General features: G+C 35.1%; 2 protein-coding genes across 4 annotated transcripts; one reads left to right on the top strand and one right to left on the bottom strand.

Moving 5' to 3' along the window:
- The first annotated feature begins 2,044 nt into the window (after nt 1–2,044).
- On the top strand, nt 2,045–7,127 carry LOC129315108 (protein KINESIN LIGHT CHAIN-RELATED 2-like). Of its 3 annotated transcripts, none has more exons than XM_054958649.1 (3): nt 2,045–2,223; nt 3,987–5,962; nt 6,698–7,127. In XM_054958649.1, the coding sequence occupies exons 2-3, from the start codon at nt 4,011–4,013 to the stop codon at nt 6,912–6,914; spliced, it is 2,169 nt and encodes a 722-aa protein (XP_054814624.1). In that variant the 5' UTR covers nt 2,045–2,223; nt 3,987–4,010; the 3' UTR covers nt 6,915–7,127. The 3 variants fall into 3 exon arrangements, with proteins under 3 accessions (XP_054814624.1, XP_054814625.1, XP_054814626.1); XM_054958650.1 differs by lacking the exon at nt 2,045–2,223 and adding an exon at nt 3,360–3,444; XM_054958651.1 differs by lacking the exon at nt 2,045–2,223 and adding an exon at nt 3,487–3,633.
- Nucleotides 7,128–8,152: 1,025 nt separating this feature from the next.
- On the bottom strand, nt 8,153–9,959 carry LOC129316191 (GDSL esterase/lipase At5g14450-like). The gene is made up of 4 exons (XM_054960489.1): nt 9,371–9,959; nt 9,009–9,202; nt 8,637–8,916; nt 8,153–8,550 (listed from the first exon to the last, which is right to left on the bottom strand). Exons 1-4 carry the CDS (start codon nt 9,648–9,650, stop codon nt 8,315–8,317), a joined length of 990 nt encoding a protein of 329 aa, XP_054816464.1. The 5' UTR covers nt 9,651–9,959; the 3' UTR covers nt 8,153–8,314.

Here is a 9,959-nt window from a genome sequence, read left to right as displayed (position 1 = left end):
AATTACAAGAATTTAACAGGGATATACAAATTCACATTTAAAGTTCTAATATTTCTTAAGTGTTACAAATATTAATTATCATTTAAAATTTTTATTTTAAGATGTACAACTTTTTTTTCTTAACATCACAACAATTTAACAGTAATTCACAAATTTGAATTAAAGTAAGTTTGATCATTTGCATTAATTTTTTAATAACAAAAAAGTTTTTAAAAATTTAAAAAAAAATATGACATTTTGAAATACTAAAATATCATTTACATAATTTAAAAATATTTTATTATTTTCTGCCCTTTATTTAATGGCATAAGGTTACAAGTCCAGATCACCAAATTAATGTTTCCACTTCCAACATAATCATTGATCTGCCCAGCTTTGCTTGCTTTGACTCTACCCGAACATTTTTTTAAATATAACAAATAATCTACTCATATATATATACATATATATATCCCATGCTGGGTGTTTGTTCCAATTAAGGCACGTGTTAATTTTTGTCTTGCGTGGAGTTAGGGAGCAAATGCATTATAGATGTCGTTAGGTTATTCTTTGCTTGATCTTGTGTACCCAAAACACTCTTTCCCAACTTGCTTTTCTTAATTCGCGCTTCCCATTAATTGATTTCATATATATAAATTGATAAATTCTGGATTTTTCATATTATGTTTGCATTGAGTTCGTATTTTTCAACAACCTTAGCAAACCTACTGACACGTCTTCTGACAAATTTGGCAGAGCAGACTTGATTTAGCGATTCTAGTAGCAGCACCAAAGTCCACTCGGGAGTCAAATCATAAAGGTCCAGGAAACAAAAATAATATATAGTTAATTTAATTTGTTGACATTTTACAGACTGTAATAAGTAACAACCTTAGATTTTGTATTGGGATCTTTGCAATCAATCAACGAGGGCATGATGATTTTTATAAAAGGCATGTTAAATTAATAATTATTCTCTTTTGTTTACAGCAGCATGAGTGAATTATTAAGGGAATATAACTTTAGAGGGTGGGCCCGGGGCGGGGGCCCGCCGGCCGGACATGACATGGATCCTACGACGGGACGCTAGGACAAGGGTCCTCCTTCGGTCCTCAGTGCTTCTCATTGTAATAAAGATTTAAACATTCTATTTTCTTTAATTTTTATTTTATGATTTTTAATAAATAGATTATTATCAATTGGTATAGTGCAAATTTATTGTGGATAATCTTATTTAATATTACATTTTTTTTATAAAATGACCATCCAAATATATCGTGAACTATTTAGATTTAATATTAATTTTTTATAGCTTTTATTTTAATAATAGAATAATAATAATAAAAATAATATCCTAACTGGTGCTTTAATAAAATTTGTAAGTTAAATTCTTAAATTTGAACTACTTAAAATAAATTTGGATGATAAATTTATAAAATTATAAAAAATTTTAACGTTAAATTTGAAAAATTCAAATTAAATCTAAACTTTGAAAGTTTTTATAATTTTTTATTTTATAAATATAAAAAAATTTAAATTTAAACTATTCAAATTAAATGATCTGGTCGATATTATATGGGTGATTAGCATGGCACTGAAGATGATTTCCTCGGATAAAGGGAAAAAAATCCCATTGGAGCTGGACGTGATCCACGTGCACACGAAACACAACCAATCGTTTCGTTCCACTCAATATCTGTTGCCACGTGGCGGATTTGTTTTGAGCTTTCACCTCCATCAACAGATGGCTCCGTCATGGGAGCATTGCCAGCTGCTGTTTTCGCGTCGAAAAGCCGTCAACGTCACCCCATCTCTATTACTACGTTTTAACTGCAACTGAATTTCCCAAGCACCTTGAGAAATTTAAAAAAGGAAAATAAATGAAGGATGCATTATTAATTAATTAATTAATAATTAAAATGAAAAATAAAGCGGTTGAAGGGAATAGAGTGGGAGAGAGGTCGTCGTCGTCGTCGTCGTCGTCTTGGCTTGCTTCAACTTTCCTACTCTCTGCAACCTATCACACCCGCATTCGCTTTCCCAATAAAATTTTATCCCAAATATTCCCATTCTGCCCCTCGCCTACCTCACCGCTTTTCCTTCTTCTCTTCCTTCCCCTCCTACTGGTATAAATGCATACGAAGTTACGAGGTCGATAGAGCTATTGACGTTTCATCTCCTTCCTTTCCTCGGATGCACGTTGAGTAAGAGAGTTCTCTTGTGAGATTCACATCTTCGCCTCCGGTGAGTGTTTTCTTGTTCTGTTTCCTTATTTGCGACCCAAAACCCACTGTTTTCTTCTCAGTACCGTTCTGTTTTTTCTTTTTTCTTTTCTTTTAATTGTTTCCATTTGATTTTTGCTTGTTCCATCCTATTTTGTGATTTGAGGACTATGTCTGAAAATTTCATACGTTTAACTCTTATTGTAAAATGTTTTTTTTTTTTTTTTGGTAAGTAGTAGATGGATGTTAATTCAATGATGACTTTCGCTGAATGAGGATAGTTTTAAGGGAAAAAAATTAATCAAAAATATTTTTAATAACATTAATCAATTTTAACGAATAAAAATATATGGTATTATTAATTAGATCAGATGATATAGTTTTTTTTTCCTTTGCAGGCTTAAAATACTAAAATATATATAAGAAAAGCTAATATATATAACTAAGTATTATAGTCATAACACCTCAAGCTTTTGAGTTATTTAAATTAGTTTAAAATATTTGAATAGTTAAATATTATTTTATCTTATCTTATTTTTTTTTCTAATTTCAAGTTTTGATTTTAAAAAAATAAATTTTTAATTTTTATCTCATTTTAATATTATTTTATTAGTAATAAAAAGAATTTGAGGATTCAAGGTTAAGTCGTTCAGGTTTGAATTGGATTTTTTTGAATTTATTTGGACAGTTTAAATAAACCTAAAGTAAATAAAATCTTATAAACTTTTAAGCCTGAGATTTTTTGGATTTATTTGGATATAATTGATATTATAGATTTACAGTACTAATAAAACAGTGGCACCTGCACAAACAAGTTCCTTATTTTCGTAGTTCGTGGAATTTAAAAGTTGGCAAAATTAGGTGATGTGCATATTAATGGAGTGTGTGTACAGACTACAGAGCACTGAGAGATACAAGAGCAAGTAAATAATGAAGAGTGTGTGTGGCTTCTTCATGAGAGGAGAGGGGGGAGAGAGAGAGAGAGAGAGTAAATTTACGTAGCTGATAGCTTGGTTTGGAAGGTGTGGGGTTATTAAGGTATGGAATTAAGATGTGATATCCAATAGATAGACGAGTGAACAAATAATTGAAGTTGAAAACGACAGCGTATCAGCCGTTTAAAATGACCCCTCTCTTCTTCTCTTTCCTTTACGCTTCTCTTCTTTTCTTTCTCATCTTCGTTCCCCCCCTACTGATATAAATGCATTCAGACCCGATAGAGCTATAGAGTCTGCACATACAGGTAGCAGCCCATTAATTATCTCTTCCTTGTTTGCTTCGTTTCTCATTCTTCAATGCAATGCATTGGTTTCTTCTATTTCATTGACATATTTCTCATTATGATTACTTGCTTGTGTATCGTTGGCTCACTGGTTCGCGCGTTGTTCTGAAATTGGTCAATGAATGATCAAATTTCACCAGTGCTTTATTCGTAAGGTCACTCTATAGGGGTTTCATATTTCTGTGTTGTTGGTATTAAACTGTTCCGAGAAGAATTCGTGTCACGCATGGAATGGAATATATGGTTGCTTTTGCTTTTGCTTTTTACTGCGCGCTAAAGTTTGATTCACTTCTCTTTTTTCTTTTCATTTTTTTTTACTGCTTCCGGTGGGATATATTTTATATACTTTATACGTAGATTTGATTCCTTTTAGTTCTCTATGATATTTTATCGCTGCGATTGATTCAAAAATTGATTTAACCTTTCGTCAGTGAAGGGAAAATACGCTGTTAGGTTCACATTTTTCTAATTTGAAGAATCTGAGCCATGTTCCTTGGTTTTAGGTACGTTCCTGGTAATACTGTACGATGCCTGGGTTAGCTATGAATGAATTGGATGCGAATGGAACAGCAGACGAACGTTATGTTCTTCGAAAGGAAAACTTTGCTCTGCAAGGATCTCCAAGAAGTCCATTGAGTCCAAGAAGTATTCAGAGTGACTCAATTGATCTGACCATCGATGGGGTGGTGGGTACCTCCATAGAGCAACTGTATCACAATGTGTGTGAAATGCAGAGCTCTGATCAATCACCCTCAAGGGCTAGCTTTTACTCATATGGGGAGGAATCCAGGATCGATTCCGAATTACGCCATTTCGTTGGAGATATTACAGATTCAGAGATCACGAAGGAGGTGGTCACTGAGAGTAAAGAAAATTGCAGTACTTTTGGTTCAACTCCAGAGAAAGATGTTGCGTTAAGTGGTAAGAAGTCTACAAAGATGGATAAGAACCAATCAGAAAGTCCAGGGGTTGTTGAAGGGTCAGCCAAATCAACTAAAAGCAAAAATTTGCGTGAGAAGCCACCGATAGACAAGAGGAATGAGAAGAGTCAGAGAAAAGCAAGTTCATTTTACAACATGAGGAAGCAGAGGAACCTTGGTGCGCTTGGCGTAAAGTTTCAAGATGGGATTGAGGATCGTATTGCTGCTGGACTAGATAACCCAGACCTCGGACCATATTTACTAAAGCAAACAAGAGATATGATCTCTGCCGGTGAGAATCCCCAGAAGGCTCTTGATTTGGCTCTTCGAGCTGCAAAGTCATTTGAGATGTGTGCAAATGGGAAGCCTAATCTAGAAATGGTCATGTGTTTGCATGTCTTGGCAACAATATACTGCAACCTGAGGCAATACAATGAAGCTATTCCTGTTCTTGAACGATCCATTGATATTCCTGTTTTAGAGAATGGCCAAGATCATGCACTAGCTAAGTTTGCAGGATGCATGCAATTGGGTGACACTTATGCAATTATGGGGCAGATTGAGAATTCAATACTTTTATACACGGCAGGTCTAGAAATCCAAAGGCAAGTTTTGGGGGAAACAGACCCAAGATTTGGTGAGACATGTCGTTACGTGGCTGAGGCGCATGTTCAAGCGCTGCAGTTTGACGAGGCTGAGAAGCTTTGCCAGATAGCAATTGACATTCACAGGGGGAATGGTTCTCCTGCTTCTCCTGAAGAAGCAGCAGATAGGAGACTCATGGGGCTTATCTGTGACTCAAAGGGTGATTTTGAATCAGCTCTTGAGCATTATGTTTTAGCAAGCATGGCCATGGCAGCAAATGGTCAGGAAGTAGAAGTGGCTTCCATTGATTGCAGCATTGGTGATGCTTATCTGTCTTTGGCACGTTATGATGAGGCAGTCTTTGCTTATCAGAAAGCCCTCATGGTGTTCAAGTCAGCCAAAGGAGAGAATCACCCAACAGTTGCTTCAGTTTATGTCAGGTTAGCTGACTTATACAACAAAATAGGCAAGTTCAAGGAATCAAAGTCTTATTGTGAAAATGCACTCAGAATTTTCGGGAAGCCAAATCCAGGGTTCCCTTCTGAAGAGATTGCAAGTGGCTTAATAGATGTTGCGGCCATTTATCAGTCAATGAATGATGTGGAGCAAGGTTTGAAGTTACTGAAGAAGGCCTTGAAGATGTACGGAAACTCGCCGGGTCAGCAATGCACTATTGCTGGAATTGAGGCTCAGATGGGGGTAATGTATTATATGATGGGAAACTATTCTGATTCTTATAACATTTTCAAAAGTGCTATTGCCAAGTTTCGTGCCAGTGGAGAGAAGAAATCTGCTTTGTTTGGGATTGCTTTAAACCAAATGGGTCTGGCCTGCGTGCAGCGTTATGCAATAAATGAAGCAGCAGATTTATTTGAGGAGGCCAAAGGTATTTTGGAAAAAGAATATGGTCCGTATCACCATGACACCTTAGGGGTTTATAGCAATCTAGCAGGCACTTACGATGCAATGGGCAGGTACTTTGTTTTTTGTCCTAAAAAATACTCCCTGTTCAAAATATAAGTATTTTATCCTAGTTAATTTTAGTTAGCAATACAAACAATTTAGTATTTGTTAATTTTTTTTTTTCATTTTATCCCCTGTATTAATTAACCTAAATTTTTGTGTTGATGAATTTATGATCTTTTCTCATCCATCATAAATTTGAACTATGGATAAAAAGAAAAAATAATATATATTTTCATAGGAATGGAGATTTTATTAATGTGCAGATTATTATTTAAAGCTCCTTATATTTTGGATTGAAGGAAGTACTCTTTAATCATTGTAGTTTTGGTATAAAAGTAACCGGTTTATCTCAGAGCATTGTGCTGTTAGTCTCAATTATTTTCCTCCTTGATTTTTTGGGCTTTTCAGGCTGTACTCCCTCAGATTCAAAATACAAATATTTTCTCTCAATTAATCTTTGTTCAAAATATAAACAACTTAATACAAGTAATTTTTTTTTTCATTTTATCCTTTGTATTTATCAATTTAAATCATTGTATAACTTTTTCTCTCACTCATTATAAAGTATATTGATAATTGGGACTAAGAGTGAGAAAAGAAAACAACATATATTTTTATGAAAATGAGGTTTTTATCGGTATGCATATTTTTTCTAAATACTGCTTATTTTAAATGAGAACAAGATACTCTGAATTCAGGTTCTTATTGCTAAATACTTGTTTGTTATTTTTAATGATTTGCAGGGTTGATGATGCCATTGGAATTTTGGAATACGTTGTTGGTATGAGAGAAGAGAAGCTTGGAACAGCAAATCCTGACGTGGCTGATGAGAAGCGAAGATTGGCTGAGCTGTTGAAAGAAGCAGGCAGGGCACGGAACACAAAATCTAGAAGATCCCTTGAAACTCTCCTTGATGCCAACTCTCAGATTATAGAAAATAATGGCATTAAGGTTACCTAAAGTCTTACATGTATATAATATACGACAGATTAATTAGTTGGTGTGCAATGTGTTATCATTGTTTGAAAGTATAAAACAATAAAATTTAGGGGGGAAGTTGAAACAGGTTCTGTTTCTCAATAGTGAATCATTTTATTGCTCGAAGACCTCTGGAGAAGTTACCTTTTGTGAATATATTTTCCATAGAACAGAGGAGAGTTCTCATTCTTTCAATATCTCCCTTTTCTACTCAATTTATGATTGTTGAAATGTCAATTTTCCAAGCGAACAAACGGATGGTCAAACTTTATTTTCTTTGAAGGGACACCAAATGGCCTATTAGAAAATTAAGTTGTTTCTTGTCATATTTGAGATGTTTTGAACCGTTCCTAGTCTGATCAGTATTTTTATCTTTAAACTATTTTCCAAAAAAACATGTAATATTCTACACTATCTGTCGTATAGCAATTTTACTTTTAAAGTAATTAAAACATAATATATTTTTAAATTCACTTGACACAACATGTGACATTTTTTGCTAGACTTAAATCTCGATTAATATTTTTAACAATTAACATTATGATATTCAATGTCAAGAAAAAATATGTAATATTTTAATTATTTTAAAAATAAAATTGTTATGACAATAGTTTAGAACATTGATGCTCAAATGTAATTTAACCCATACTACAAATGTGACAAGCGTGAAGGCGACCCTGTACAGATCAAGTCCAGTGTAAGTGATATTATATTGACGTCATCACGGAACAAAGAAACTCACTATTGTAGTTTATTTCTTTTACCATTTATAGACGTGCATAATAAGTTATCAATGTACAAAATATAATTTAAAAATTAAACTATTGTCTACCTATATCACCATCTACAATATGTTTTAAGGAACTGAACTCCACCTAACTATCCCATTCCCATGTATTGTCTACATAACGAATTCTTGTTGTCGAAGCTTTTCACCCATGCCATAAGGCGATAGCGGCAATACAATTCCAATTCAAAATCTACATCATTGGCTTTCCTAAAAAGAACATAGATAACTACGTGTACTTACAACTCTCAACACCTCTGTTATGGAAGAAAAAACATAATCATTCATTCATATAGTTTTATCAGATTTTATTTTTAGCTTTTATAGTTTTTTTTCCACCGTTTTTAGTTTTTATAGTTTCAGTAAGATTGGAGGACGTTTGTTACTTAGATCCCTATAATTCAGCATTTTTAGCCTTTATGAAAACCAAAAATACTAAAAATAATTATAAGGATTAAAAATAAAATTCGATAACTATAGGGAACATTTGTCTTTTCCTTTTATAGAATGATCAGCAAGAAAACAAAGAATAAGATAATGCTCTTATCTCAAAACATGTGACTATCTACAGCAAATGAATTGAATTTAGTGACAGTCAGAAGCAAGCCTTGCCAATTGGAATTGGAGGGTCAGAGAAGGAACCATTGAGAATGCGTTTAGATGCCCAAAGATTTGCAGCTTGAGAGTAGTGTATGCCGTCCCAGCTAACATGTTGAGAGGGATTCTTGCAGGGATTCCCATAAACAGTCCCATTCACTATGACTTGCGTCCCACAATTCACATGATAACCATAATAACTTCCACAACAGAACAACAACGGACTCTCAAACCCTGCCATGAAGCAAACTACACAAGTTAGGTTCAATGCAGTTCAAGTCTTAAACTCTGTGGTTTTGGCGTCAAAACTTGGAGATCACCTTGTTTCTTTGCATCGTTGAGTAATTGGTATTTGGCTGAATACACATCTACGTATGTCAATTTGGCAAGAGGGAGATTTCTCTTGAGCTCAAACACCAGTTTCTTAAGCGCTGTGTTAAATTCCTGAGCGATCTCATTCTGAAATTTGACACACCCATTTGAACCCAGGTTAGTGAAGTTACCCTGCTTAGACTTGTAATTCATGACACTGTAAGGCAAGCACCCAATTGGGCCTGTGCTGTGTATCCAGAAGATTCTAGCCCCTTCGTTGTACAGTTGCTGAAACATCAGACATTACAAGTATATTAGTTCTTAGAACAGAGTCATCATCATCCAATTAATTACTCATCATCATTGCTAATGTTGATTACCAGCACTGCTTGGTAGAAGGAGTCTAAGATATTAGGAATAGATGATCGAACTTGCTCGTCTGAAGTGTGTTGAAAACCAAAATATAGATCGTTTTGTCCAATATCGAAGGTGTATAGGGCTTTAGAGAATTCGTCAGGTCTGGGAAGACTGCTTTTAACAGTGGGAAGACTGCTTTTAACAGCCGGTTCTGTTCCTGGAATATTGTTGTTTTATTTCTCATTGTCAAAATCAAGTTTAGTCCAAAGAGAACAATCTGGTTGGAGGCTTTTCTAGATTCTGATAATGCCTCGTGATGTCTACAGCTTGCACATGCTTCTAGCACACCATCAAAACCAAGAATACAAGAGAAACAAACTGTAACCTGAAAGTTGAGTGTACAGAACACTGGTGCGATACTTGAACTGTTTGAATTGAGAAATCTGAAGACCCAGACGGAATGGACTATAACTGCCAGGAAGAATCGATGAGCCTCCTGTTGCAAAGTTAGCACCGTGCCTGAAACTCGACCCAAGTGAGTTCAAATACGCACTCAAGTACGGCAGCTTCAATTCTTCAGCTGCAAAGAGCCAGAAAGAATGACGCCGTTGAAGAAAGGCCAAAACAAAATGTTGAATCAAGAGTGTGAAAGAGAAACAGAGCATGCTCTGCTTTTGTGCTCACTAATAAAATCAATGATAAGTCAACCATCGCAAGCCCGTCCTGAGATTTCCAAGGAAGCTTTCGCCATTAGGAGGATGAATCGCCGTCAAGGCTGCAGATATGGCTCCAGTTTCTGAATTTGAGCCCCCAAAGTTGTAAATTGCTGGAAACCCACAAGCTTAGAGCCATAATTACCACCCCAGACTCCACATGCCAAACCCAGAAGAACTAAACACCCAATTATATGAATCTGCATACTGGAGTTCATGATCGGTTCCTTCGTCTTGCTAGGTGGCGCAGCACCACTGAAG

The sequence above is a fragment of the Prosopis cineraria genome, unplaced genomic scaffold (assembly GCF_029017545.1).
Source record: "Prosopis cineraria cultivar Desert tree isolate PC_DT_omini unplaced genomic scaffold, ASM2901754v1 PC7, whole genome shotgun sequence".
NCBI lineage: Eukaryota > Viridiplantae > Streptophyta > Magnoliopsida > Fabales > Fabaceae > Prosopis > Prosopis cineraria.
This window is presented reverse-complemented; position numbering and strand designations above follow the sequence as displayed.

Excerpts from the sequence above, each read along its gene's own strand:
- LOC129315108 (XM_054958649.1), top strand. The coding sequence starts at position 4,011 with ATGCCTGGGTTAGCTATGAATGAATTGGATGCGAATGGAACAGCAGAC. Across the intron at positions 5,963-6,697 it reads ACTTACGATGCAATGGGCAG|GGTTGATGATGCCATTGGAA; the intron begins GTACTTTGTTTT and ends AATGATTTGCAG.
- LOC129316191 (XM_054960489.1), bottom strand. The coding sequence starts at position 9,650 with ATGCTCTGTTTCTCTTTCACACTCTTGATTCAACATTTTGTTTTGGCC. Across the intron at positions 9,203-9,370 it reads TCTGTACACTCAACTTTCAG|GAACAGAACCGGCTGTTAAA; the intron begins GTTACAGTTTGT and ends ACAATATTCCAG. Across the intron at positions 8,551-8,636 it reads CAACGATGCAAAGAAACAAG|GGTTTGAGAGTCCGTTGTTG; the intron begins GTGATCTCCAAG and ends GCTTCATGGCAG.